General features: G+C 46.5%; 1 protein-coding gene across 1 annotated transcript; it reads left to right on the top strand.

The window, feature by feature from the left end:
* The first annotated feature begins 374 nt into the window (after positions 1 to 374).
* On the top strand, positions 375 to 12,376 carry LOC115182445 (phospholipid phosphatase 3). The gene is made up of 8 exons (XM_029744039.1): positions 375 to 1,100; positions 6,236 to 6,393; positions 7,142 to 7,231; positions 7,420 to 7,616; positions 8,840 to 8,897; positions 9,467 to 9,557; positions 10,742 to 10,827; positions 10,922 to 12,376. Exons 1-8 carry the CDS (start codon positions 896 to 898, stop codon positions 11,012 to 11,014), a joined length of 978 nt encoding a protein of 325 aa, XP_029599899.1. The 5' UTR covers positions 375 to 895; the 3' UTR covers positions 11,015 to 12,376.
* Positions 12,377 to 12,740: the final 364 nt, after the last annotated feature.

Here is a 12,740-nt window from a genome sequence, read left to right as displayed (position 1 = left end):
CACTTTGATTTGATTTGACTTTCTCTGTCTTTGTTGGGTTGCAGACATCCTGTCTGAGGGAGTGCTGATATTATCTCCTCTCCCCTAACCACCACATGACACATACACCTGAGTGTACAGGAGCCGCTGGCAGGCGTCGCTGACACAGCATGAATCAAACAGTGAGATTTACAACCAAAATCATTATGCTCTCTCTCTTTCACACACACACAACGTGTACAGGCCCGCTCTCCATGGCGAGAACGAGTGCTCATGCCTCTGAAGGATCCGTTTGTTTGGTGAGAGAACAAGTTTCTCACCAGAGGACTGAGAGAGAGAGAGAGAGAGAGAGAGAGAGAGAGAGAGGAGAGAGAGAGAGGAGAGAGAGAGAGAGAGAGAGAGAGAGAGAGAATAGCATATGGGGCGGGAATGAGAGAACCAAAACATACTGTATGTTCATTAGTAGGCCTGTAAAGTTGGGAGATAAAGATAGAAAACAAATGAGACGGTCTACCGCCGCGACGCCCATCCCCGTAATGTCTCATCCCTGAACGTTTCACAACTACCGGTTGACTGCGGCTGGAATTGTGACGGATCGACGCACTGAGCATGTCAGGGCGAGTTTTATAGAAATGCGTTTGGAAATAAAATCAGTAAGAAAAACGTCTTTCAAAATCATTTGGGGACGTTCGACTCACGAGGATGCTTGAAGGAATTTGATTTTCCACTTTGACAACTCTAAACTGTTTGGATGAATTCTATTTTTCAAGACTTCCAAGTTCGCCACAGGTCTCTATCACAGCCCAACTTGTTGCTATCGAAATTATATCTAGCTGAAATACAGTTGTAGGTCTATGTCACTCATCTTTCTTAGTTTGAATTAAACGGTTAACCACTAACTGGATAAAACGAGAAGATGTTGGAGAAATATTCCCGGCACAGCCCCGGAGGTGCGCCCGTCCCGAACACGGACCTGCAACTCAAACTACCCGAGAGTAACGTGGATACCGGAGGCCAAGAGAAAGATAACGGATCTGGGCAGAAACTGGTGGAGATAACGGGACCGGCGCTGTCCAAACGGAAACTACTGGTCGGTCTGGACCTGCTCTGTCTGGTTCTGGGTAAATACAATTTAGGCTATTATCTTTTTAATTTTATTTCCACTTTTTATTTGTTTTATCTTTTACCATTTTATCGTATCACCTTTTCTTCCCTTAAAAAAAAAAACGATATATTTTTTAAATCAACTTTTTATAATTTAAGCCTACCTGGACCTGCTTCTGCTTTAATAAAAACGATCTTCGAGTTATTTTCATAAAAATAACTTACATTTTTAATAAAAAATTAATAATTTATAAAGTTTGTAAACTTCAAATCTTACAGTAGGTCTATAAAACATTTTCATCATTCATTCTATTGTTTATTGTTAGGATACAGCTATATTATAAATAATGGTGTATTTATTGCTTTATGGCGACACTGAATCCCCGCTGTCATTTTACTCTTGATTTTAAATCAAACTTTTATTGACTACAATTATTGTTTTATAAAGCGCGTTGAAAGCTTTCTATTATACACTACATGGCCGAAAGTATGTGGACTTCCCTTCAAATTAGTGGATTCGGCTATTTCAGCCACACCCATAACTGACAGGTGTATAAAATCGAGCACACAGCCATGCAATCTCCATAGACAAACATTGGCAGTAGAATGGCCTCACTGAAGAGCTCAGTGACTTTCAACGTGGCAGCGCATTTCCAACAACTCAGTTCGTCAAGTTTCTCCACTGCTAGAGCTGCCCTGGTCAACTGTAAGTGCTGTTGCTGTGAAATGGAAACGTCTAGGAGCAACAACGGCTCAGCCGCCAGGTGGAAAGGTGACGTAGGCTAGGCTAACTTTCATGAACTATTCAAATGTTGATATTTGAATCTTTTGCGATTTAATTGAAATATACTGCTCAAAAAAATAAAGGGAACACTTAAACAACACATCCTAGATCTGAATGAAAGAAATAATCTTATTAAATACTTTTTTTCTTTACATAGTTGAATGTGCTGACAACAAAATCACACAAAAATAATCAATGGAAATCCAATTTATCAACCCATGGAGGTCTGGATTTGGAGTCACACTCAAAATTAAAGTGGAAAACCACACTACCGGCTGATCCAACTTTGATGTAATGTCCTTAAAACAAGTCAAAATGAGGCTCAGTAGTGTGTGTGGCCTCCACGTGCCTGTATGACCTCCCTACAACGCCTGGGCATGCTCCTGATGAGGTGGCGGATGGTCTCCTGAGGGATCTCCTCCCAGACCTGGACTAAAGCATCCGCCAACTCCTGGACAGTCTGTGGTGCAACGTGGCGTTGGTGGATGGAGCGAGACATGATGTCCCAGATGTGCTCAATTGGATTCAGGTCTGGGGAACGGGCGGGCCAGTCCATAGCATCAATGCCTTCCTCTTGCAGGAACTGCTGACACACTCCAGCCACATGAGGTCTAGCATTGTCTTGCATTAGGAGGAACCCAGGGCCAATCGCACCAGCATATGGTCTCACAAGGGGTCTGAGGATCTCATCTTGGTACCTAATGGCAGTCAGGCTACCTCTGGCGAGCACATGGAGGGCTGTGCGGCCCCCGAAAGAAATGCCACCCCACACCATGACTGACCCACCGCCAAACCGGTCATGCTGGAGGATGTTGCAGGCAGCAGAACGTTCTCCACGGCATCTCCAGACTCTGTCACGTCTGTCACATGTGCTCAGTGTGAACCTGCTTTCATCTGTGAAGAGCACAGGGCGCCAGTGGCGAATTTGCCAATCTTGGTGTTCTCTGGCAAATGCCAAACGTCCTGCACGGTGTTGGACTGTAAGCACAACCCCCACCTGTGGACGTTGGGCCCTCATACCACCCTCATGGAGTCTGTTTCTGACCGTTTGAGCAGACACATGCACATTTGTGGCCTGCTGGAGGTCATTTTGCAGGGCTCTGGCAGTGCTCCTCCTGCTCCTCCTTGCACAAAGGCGGAGGTAGCGGTCCTGCTGCTGGGTTGTTGCCCTCCTACGGCCTCCTCCACGTCTCCTGATGTACTGGCCTGTCTCCTGGTAGCGCCTCCATGCTCTGGACACTACGCTGACAGACACAGCAAACCTTCTTGCCACAGCTCGCATTGATGTGCCATCCTGGATGAGCTGCACTACCTGAGCCACTTGTGTGGGTTGTAGACTCCATCTCATGCTACCACTAGAGTGAAAGCACCGCCAGCATTCAAAAGTGACCAAAACATCAGCCAGGAAGCATAGGAACTGAGAAGTGGTCTGTGGTCCCCACCTGCAGAACCATTTCTTTATTGGGGGTGTCTTGCTAATTGCCTATAATTTCCACCTGTTGTCTATTCCATTTGCACAACAGCATGTTAAATTTATTGTCAATCAGTGTTGCTTCCTAAGTGGACAGTTTGATTTCACAGAAGTGTGATTGACTTGGAGTTACATTGTGTTTAAGTGTTCCCTTTATTTTTTTGAGCAGTGTATATTTGACTATGCGATAGTAGCCTATAGTTTCGTTGTTGTTTCGCATCTAGGCTATTTATGATACACAGTGAGCGTGAGGACATTGAATCAGGAATTAGCACTAGTGCAAATCAACAGGTTGGTCAACATTATCATAAACAATTTCTTCAACAAAAACGAAATCAATTGGGAAAAATAAATTGAAGCTCTAAATTATTCTCACTCTCAGTGTTCCCTCTCGCTGCACGCAAGCTCTCGATGCCAGTTGGCTCGAGCAGGCCAAGGGAATTCTACAGTTTCCATGACAACCAGAGTTTAGGGAAGAGCTAGGCCTGGGGAATTGTGTGTAGTACAAATACATAAATAAACAATCCCTGTGTGTGTGCGTGTGTGTGCGTGCGCGTGCACTCCCTTTATGCATCTGATGACATTTCTTAAACTGTGGTTATGTAAGAGCAGCTAATTCACTTAGCCTATGTCCCAAATTACACCATATTCCCTATATAGTGTACTATTTTAACCAGGGCCCATGGGTCTCTGCACTCTTAGAAAAAAAGTTCCAAAAGGGTTCTTCGGCTGTCCCCATAGGAGAACCCTTTTTGGTTCCGTGTAAGAACCCTGTGTACATGCAACCCAAAACGGTTCTACCTGGAACCAAAGGAGTTCTACCTGCAAACAAAAAGGGTTCTTCAAAGGGTTCTGCTATATGGGGACAGCTGAAGAACCCTTTAAGGTTCTAGATAGCATTTTTTTTCTACAAGTGTGGGCCAAAGTATATTATAGTGCATTACTTTGGCCCACACTTGTTATAATAAAGAGTGAATAGGATGTCATTTTGGACACCTCTCTCTCTCTCTCAGGTCCCTTCCTGTCCATCTCCTGTCCTCTCTCCCCATTCCCTCCTCTCCTTTTCTCACTCTCCTCTCGTATGCTCCCGTATACTGGTCTCAGATCAGATCTAATGGGATCCATAACTTGTTATAATAGAGATGTTGTCCCAGGGGTGTTGTGACCTCACATTCCAGCAGTGAGTCTAACCATTTAGTTTCTCTGGAGAAAAACCCTGGGTTCCCTCTCTCTCTTCCTCCAACTCCCCCTCCCCCAAATTCTCCCTCTCCCCCCATATGAACTGCTACAACAGAGAGGAAATAGGAAACATAGATGAAATCTGTTGACGTAATTCATATGGTCAGTGTTTTAGAAGGACGTTGTGTGTCAATGTGATGTTTAAGGCCAGGATTCAATCCAAACACCCAATGTGATGATGTTGTATGAATGTAGGTGAATGTTATGGTTTACAGTGAGCTTTTAAAGTATGTTTCTATACTGTGTAATATAGCTTATGATGCAAAACCACATTTTTGTCAAGCAGACAAGTATGGTCTGAACTCAACTCTCTCTCTCCACCTCTACTTCTGTCTTTCTCTCTATCTCACTCTCTCCACCTCTACTTCTGTCTTTCTCTCTATCTCACTCTCTCCACCTCTACTTCTGTCTTTCTCTCTATCTCACTCTCTCCACCTCTACTTCTGTCTTTCTCTCTATCTCACTCTCTCCACCTCTACTTCTGTCTTTCTCTCTATCTCACTCTCTCCACCTCTACTTCTGTCTTTCTCTCTATCTCACTCTCTCCACCTCTACTTCTGTCTTTCTCTCTATCTCTCACTCTCTCCACCTCTACTTCTGTCTTTCTCTCTATCTCTCACTCTCTCCACCTCTACTTCTGTCTTTCTCTCTATCTCTCACTCTCTCCACCTCTACTTCTGTCTTTCTCTCTATCTCTCACTCTCTCCACCTCTACTTCTGTCTTTCTCTCTATCTCACTCTCTCCACCTCTACTTCTGTCTTTCTCTCTATCTCTCACTCTCTCCACCTCTACTTCTGTCTTTCTCTCTATCTCTCACTCTCTCCACCTCTACTTCTGTCTTTCTCTCTATCTCTCACTCTCTCCACCTCTACTTCTGTCTTTCTCTCTATCTCTCACTCTCTCCACCTCTACTTCTGTCTTTCTCTCTATCTCACTCTCTCCACCTCTACTTCTGTCTTTCTCTCTATCTCTCACTCTCTCCACCTCTACTTCTGTCTTTCTCTCTATCTCTCACTCTCTCCACCTCTACTTCTGTCTTTCTCTCTATCTCTCACTCTCTCCACCTCTACTTCTGTCTTTCTCTCTATCTCTCACTCTCTCCACCTCTACTTCTGTCTTTCTCTCTCTCTCTCTACCTCCACTCCTTCCTCTCTCTCTGGTTCTTTATGTTTGACAGGTTGTAGCCTCATCCTTTATGTTTCAGAGAGTTTGTGTGTGTGTGTGTGTGTGTGTGTGTGTGCATGTGTGTGTGTGGTTAAGGTGGTTAAGGTGGACCGGTTTGTTTTAGGTCTATCTCTCCTTTCATTCTCCCCTCCCCCCCTCTCTCTCTCCTCTCTCTCTCCCTCTCTTTCTTTCTCTCGCTCTCTGTTTCTGTCTGTCTCTGTCTCTCTCTGTTGCAGTCTCTCTCTGTCTCTCTGTCTCTCTCTTTTTTGGCTCAGTTCAGTTCTATAATCTTTATTGGCATAATGAATCTGTCTCACATTGCCAAAGATAGAACATGTTGAAACAATAAAACTCCCTCCCTCCCTCCCTCCCTGCCTCCCTCCCTCCCTCCCTCCCTGCCTCCCTCCCTCCCTCCCTCCCTCCCTCCCTCCCTCCCTCCCTGCCTCCCTGCCTCCCTCCCTCCCTCCCTCCCTGCCTCCCTCCCTCCCTCCAGCCTCCATTCCGTTGATGGTGTGTGAGCTGAAGGCAGTGAGTCCATATAGCAGAGGGTTTTTCTGTGGCGATCCCAGCATCATGTATCCATACCTACACAGAGAGGCTGTACCAGATCAGCTGCTCATTACTGGTGGGATCATCATCACCGGACTCACTGTGAGTATCACACACTCTTCGTCATCATCACCATCATCATCATCACATGATTGTTAAACAATAGTACTTGTAGTAACCTATTCTCAGAAGCCATAATAACAATAATAATAATCAAAATCAAACCACATTTTATTGGTCACATACACATGGTTAGCAGTGTAGTAATATCTAACAAGTAATCTAACAGTACACAAATCTAAAGGGGTGAATGAGAACATGTACATATAAATATATGGATGAGTGATGGCCGAGCGGCATAGGCAAGGTGCAATAGATGGTATAAAATACAGTATATACATGTGATATGAGTAATGTAAGATATGTAAACATTATTAAAAGTGGCATAATACTACTACTACTAATAATACTACTACTAATAATACTACTAATAATAATACCAATACTAATACTACTACTACTAATACTACTAATAATACTATCACAAATAATACTAATACTACTACTAATACCACTACTAATACTACTAATAGTAATACTACTACTAATACTACTACTACTGATAATGGTACTAATAATAACACCAGTGCTAATAATACTACTAATACCACTACTAATAATACTACTAATAGTAATACTAATACTACTACTAATACTTATACTACTAATACTAATACTACTAATAAAAATACAATCTCGCGATTGTCAGTTCAGTTCTCCTCTCGTGTTTGTCACCAGACTAATAATAAAACAGTCACTATTGCCCTCCCTCCCTCCCTCCCTCCCCCAGATAGCTTTAGGGGAGTGTTACCGGGTGCATTACCGAGGGGTCAGCTCCAAAGCCTTCGTCAGGAACCTCTACGTCTCATGCCTGTATAAGGTGCGGCAATCTCCCTTCTGCATTCATCAGGTTTTAATAACATAAGATGCTAAAACATCTGTCATAGGCAGTCATAAACATGATCAAAAAGTGTTTCTCACAATTTCATTGTTATTTGTTGCACATATAAGAAGTTGGGTTCCTTCCTGTTTGGCTATATATTTATTTCTGTATTTTATTTCTGTAAGGAGTTAGGTTCCTTCCTGTTCGGCTGCTGCGTCGGCCAATCCCTGACCAACATGGCCAAGCTGAGCGTGGGGCGGCTGCGACCTCACTTCCTGTCTGTGTGCGGCGTCTCGTATGCCTCGCTCAACTGCACCCTCAGAACCTACGTCTCCACGGTAACCTGCAGACAGACAGATCACCGATTGGAGGAGGAGGCCAGGTGTGTGTGTGTTGGGGGGTGAGGGCAGGTGTGTGTGTGTTGGGGGGTGAGGGCAGGTGTGTGTGTGTTGGGGGGATGAGGGCAGGTGTGTGTGTGTTGGGCGGGTGAGGGCAGGTGTGTGTGTGTTGGGCGGGTGAGGGCAGGTGTGTGTGTGTTGGGGGGATGAGGGCAGGTGTGTGTGTGTGTGTTGGGGGGTGAGGGCAGGTGTGTGTGTGTTGGGGGGGTGAGGGCAGGTGTGTGTGTGTTGGGGGGATGAGGGCAGGTGTGTGTGTGTGTGTTGGGGGGTGAGGGCAGGTGTGTGTGTGTTGGGGGGGTGAGGGCAGGTGTGTGTGTGTTGGGGGGGTGAGGGCAGGTGTGTGTGTGCTGGGGGGTGAGGGCAGGTGTGTGTGTGTTGGGGGATGAGGGCAGGTGTGTGTGTGTTGGGGGGGTGAGGGCAGGTGTGTGTGTGTGCTGGGGGGTGAGGGCAGGTGTGTGTGTGTGTGTTGGGGGATGAGGGCAGGTGTGTGTGTGTGTTGGGGGGGGTGAGGGCAGGTGTGTGTGTGTTGGGGGTGAGGGCAGGTGTGTGTGTGTGTGTGTGGGGGATGAGGGCAGGTGTGTGTGTGTTGGGGGGGTTGAGGGCAGGTGTGTGTGTGTTGGGGGTGAGGGCAGGTGTGTGTGTGTTGGGGGGGTGAGGGCAGGTGTGTGTGTGTTGGGGGGTGAGGGCAGGTGTGTGTGTGTTGGGGGGGTGAGGGCAGGTGTGTGTGTGTTGGGGGGTGAGGGCAGGTGTGTGTGTGTTGGGGGATGAGGGCAGGTGTGTGTGTGTTGGGGGGGTGAGGGCAGGTGTGTGTGTGTTGGGGGGTGAGGGCAGGTGTGTGTGTGTTGGGGGGGTGAGGGCAGGTGTGTGTGTGTTGGGGGGTGAGGGCAGGTGTGTGTGTGTTGGGGGGGTGAGGCAGGTGTGTGTGTGTTGGGGGGGTGAGGGCAGGTGTGTGTGTGTTGGGGGGTGAGGGCAGGTGTGTGTGTGTTGGGGGGGGTGAGGGCAGGTGTGTGTGTGTTGGGGGGGTGAGGGTAGGTGTGTGTGTGTTGGGGGGGTGAGGGCAGGTGTGTGTGTGTTGGGGGGGTGAGGGCAGGTGTGTGTGTGTGTGTTGGGGGGGTGAGGGCAGGTGTGTGTGTGTTGGGGGGGTGAGGGCAGGTGTGTGTGTGTGTGTGTGTGTGTAGTAAGCATTTGTTTTGTATGTTATTTTCAGGAAATCATTCTTCTCTGGTCATGCTTCATTTGCAATGTACACCATGCTGTATCTAGCAGTAAGTATCTCCCACGCACACACACACACACACACACACACACACACACACACACACTGTGAACCATCCTCCCAGTGGGTCTGAAAGCAGAAAGAGAGTGATTGAAAAGAAGGGAGCTGAGAGACAGAAAGAGAGAAAAGAGAGGAGCTGAGAGGGAGAGAAAGAAAAGAGAGCAGGAGAAAGAAGAAGTAGGGCAGACAGAGATGTCTTTGTTCCCCTCTGGCAGGGGAGGGTTTGACCTCTCTGTCTCTCTGTACTACACTCCTCTATTGTGTGAGGGCAGGGCCATAGAGAGAGAGTAGAGTCAGAACTGGGCTGCATCTTTGAAGATAAATACAGTATAATTCAGTATAATACTGTATAATACAGTATAATTCTGTATAATGCGGTATAATATAGTGTAAAACAGTATCATTCGGTATAATACAGTATAATTCAGTATAATATAGTATAATAGAGTATAATTCAGTATAATACTATATGTACAAATAGTACATGTGTAGTAATCAACATTTTTCCCTCTGCACCCTCTTCCCTCCCTCCCTCCCTCCCTCCCTCCCTCTCTTCAGTTCTACCTCCAAGCCAGGTGGTGTTGGCGAGGGGCCAGGTTACTCAGACCCCTCATACAGTTCTTCCTGGTTCTACTGGCTGTGTATACAGGTACTTACAGGTGTATTGATAACAAAAATAAATAATACTCATTTTATTTCACCTTTATTTAACCAGGTAGGCAAATTGAGAACAAATTCTCATCTACAACTGCGACCTGGCCAAGATAAAGCAAGCAGTTCGACACATGCAAACAACACAGAGTTACACATGGAATAAAACAAACATACAGTCAATAATATAGCAGAAAAAATAAGTCTATATACAAAGTGAGCAAATGATGTGAGATAAGGGAGGTAAAGGCAAAAAAGTCCATGGTGGTGAAGTAAATGCAATACAGCAAGTAAAACACTGATCAGTGATGGGGGAAGCTACTCTGAAAATATAGTGTAGTCACCTACTAACGACTTGTCGTGGGACGACTCCCCAACTGATGATGACGAAGGGACGCTTTCCCAGACACGGATTACGGCCGGGATTCAATCCCAGATGCGTTGTCCCCAAGCCACTGTACTGTCAACAACGTGCCTTTTAAAGGAACATCTCCCTGACGTTCGCAGAGGTTGTGTTCACGTTAAAGGCTGTACATGTCAGTTCAAGCTTAACGTCCTGTCCAAGTCACGTGCAGTTGGTTTATGGACACCACAGATTGGACTGAATCTCAACCTAAACCTACATTCTGGGCTCAGAAGCATTTTTCAATGGAGAATCGTCATTGAACATGTTTTTAATCCAGGACGAGGCATAATCTGTGTCTGGGAATCCAGCCCATTATATATTCTGAATGACATTGCTGATATGTTATAATGGTCTATGGATGTTCATAGCGTCTCAGAACTCTCCCTGAGTAGTCCGTCCACAATGTGGTCATTCATCGGGACTACTGTCTTTCCAATTGTTGTTTAATCTCTGCTATGAGTAAAAAAAGAAATATACAATTATACATTTGTAAAATAAATAATTAAATACATTTTCCTAATACATTTGCCTGGCTGTCTGGTGCAGTTTTGATAGAATCCTGGTCTTCTCTTGTCAATTGTTGTCACTTTGGTCAGTTGCTGTCCACTGGATTGCTGTAATTGGCTCATTAGCCTGTCAATCAAATGCCCAAATTCTAGGGCGGGGCTTGACAATGGGTCATTTTCTCTGTACTACTGCAATATGTATTTTTCTCATTGTTGAGTGACAATTCAAAATATTTAACAGGTACGTTTCTAACTGTAATCTCTTCGCAGGCCTGACTAGGATATCTGACTATCGACATCATCCCTCTGATGTCATCACTGGCTACATACAGGGAGCCTTGACTGCCTACTGGGTGGTGAGTTGATATGTGTGTGTGTGTATATGTAGGTGTGTGTGTGTGTGTGTTATCCTAAGTGTGTATAACCAGTGTGTTTCTCTCTGTCCTCCAGGCCTTCCACGTCTCCTCCATGTTTAAAGACTACAACTCTACCCTCTCTCCTAGCCTGGACAACCCCCCGTCACCACACCTCCTCCATGTTTAAAGACTACAACTCTACCCTCTCTCCTAGCCTGGACAACCCCCCATCACCACACCTCCTCCATGTTTAAAGACTACAACTCTACCCTCTCTCCTAGCCTGGACAAACCCCCATCACCACACCTCCTCCATGTTTAAAGACTACAACTCTACCCTCTCTCCTAGCCTGGACAACCCCCCATCACCACACCTCCTCCATGTTTAAAGACTACAACTCTACCCTCTCTCCTAGCCTGGACAACCCCCCATCACCACACCTCCTCCATGTTTAAAGACTACAACTCTACCCTCTCTCCTAGCCTGGACAACCCCCATCACCACACCTCCTCCATGTTTAAAGACTACAACTCTACCCTCTCTCCTAGCCTGGACAACCCCCATCACCACACCTCCTCCATGTTTAAAGACTACAACTCTACCCTCTCTCCTAGCCTGGACAACCCCCCATCACCACACCTCCTCCATGTTTAAAGACTACAACTCTACCCTCTCTCCTAGCCTGGACAACCCCCCATCACCACACCTCCTCCATGTTTAAAGACTACAACTCTACCCTCTCTCCTAGCCTGGACAACCCCCATCACCACACCTCCTCCATGTTTAAAGACTACAACTCTACCCTCTCTCCTAGCCTGGACAACCCCGTCACCACACCTCCTCCATGTTTAAAGACTACAACTCTACCCTCTCTCCTAGCCTGGACAACCCCCCATCACCACACCTCCTCCATGTTTAAAGACTACAACTCTACCCTCTCTCCTAGCCTGGACAACCCCCCATCACCACACCTCCTCCATGTTTAAAGACTACAACTCTACCCTCTTTCCTAGCCTGGACAACCCCCCATCACCACATCTCCTCCATGTTTAAAGACTACAACTCTACCCTCTCTCCTAGCCTGGACAACCCCCCATCACCACACCTCCTCCATGTTTAAAGACTACAACTCTACCCTCTCTCCTAGCCTGGACAACCCCCCATCACCACACCTCCTCCATGTTTAAAGACTACAACTCTACCCTCTCTCCTAGCCTGGACAACCCCCCATCACCACACCTCCTCCATGTTTAAAGACTACAACTCTACCCTCTCTCCTAGCCTGGACAACCCCCCATCACCACACCTCCTCCATGTTTAAAGACTACAACTCTACCCTCTCTCCTAACCTGGACAACCCCCCATCACCCACACCTCCTCCATGTTTAAAGACTACAACTCTACCCTCTCTCCTAGCCTGGACAACCCCCCATCACCACACCGTCTGTTAGGGGATAGGTCTGTGTGTGTTTCTGTGTTAGTGAAGTGTTTCAGAACAAGTCCTGTGAAGTCACTTACCTCACTATTCTGTGAGAGAGAGATTAAGAGAGAGAAAGGGAGACGGGAGAAAAAAAGAGGGAGAGAGATAGGGAAAGAGAGTGAGAGAGAGGGAAAGAGAGTGAGAGATAGGGGAAAGAGAGGGAGAGAAAGGGGAAAGAGAGGGAGAGAGAGGGGAAAGAGAGTGAGAGAGAGGGGAAAGAGAGGGAGAGAGAGGGGAAAGAGAGTGAGAGAGAGGGGAAAGAGAGTGAGAGAGAGAGGGGAAAGAGAGGGAGAGAGAAAGAAAGGGGGAAAGAGCAGGCGAAAATGGAGGGGGTGGAAAGAGGGAAAAGAAAGAGAGTGAGGAGAGGGGGGAAAAGAGAAGTGAGAGAGAGGGGAAAGAGAGTGAGAGAGAGAGGGGAAAGAGAGGGAGAGAG

The sequence above is a fragment of the Salmo trutta genome, unplaced genomic scaffold (assembly GCF_901001165.1).
Source record: "Salmo trutta unplaced genomic scaffold, fSalTru1.1, whole genome shotgun sequence".
Classification (NCBI taxonomy): domain Eukaryota; kingdom Metazoa; phylum Chordata; class Actinopteri; order Salmoniformes; family Salmonidae; genus Salmo; species Salmo trutta.
The sequence above is the reverse complement of the archived record's forward strand: the minus strand, read 5'-3'. Positions and strand labels throughout refer to the sequence as shown.

Excerpts from the sequence above, each read along its gene's own strand:
- LOC115182445 (XM_029744039.1), top strand. The coding sequence starts at position 896 with ATGTTGGAGAAATATTCCCGGCACAGCCCCGGAGGTGCGCCCGTCCCG. Across the intron at positions 1,101-6,235 it reads CCTGCTCTGTCTGGTTCTGG|CCTCCATTCCGTTGATGGTG; the intron begins GTAAATACAATT and ends CCCTCCCTCCAG. Across the intron at positions 10,828-10,921 it reads CCTTGACTGCCTACTGGGTG|GCCTTCCACGTCTCCTCCAT; the intron begins GTGAGTTGATAT and ends TCTGTCCTCCAG.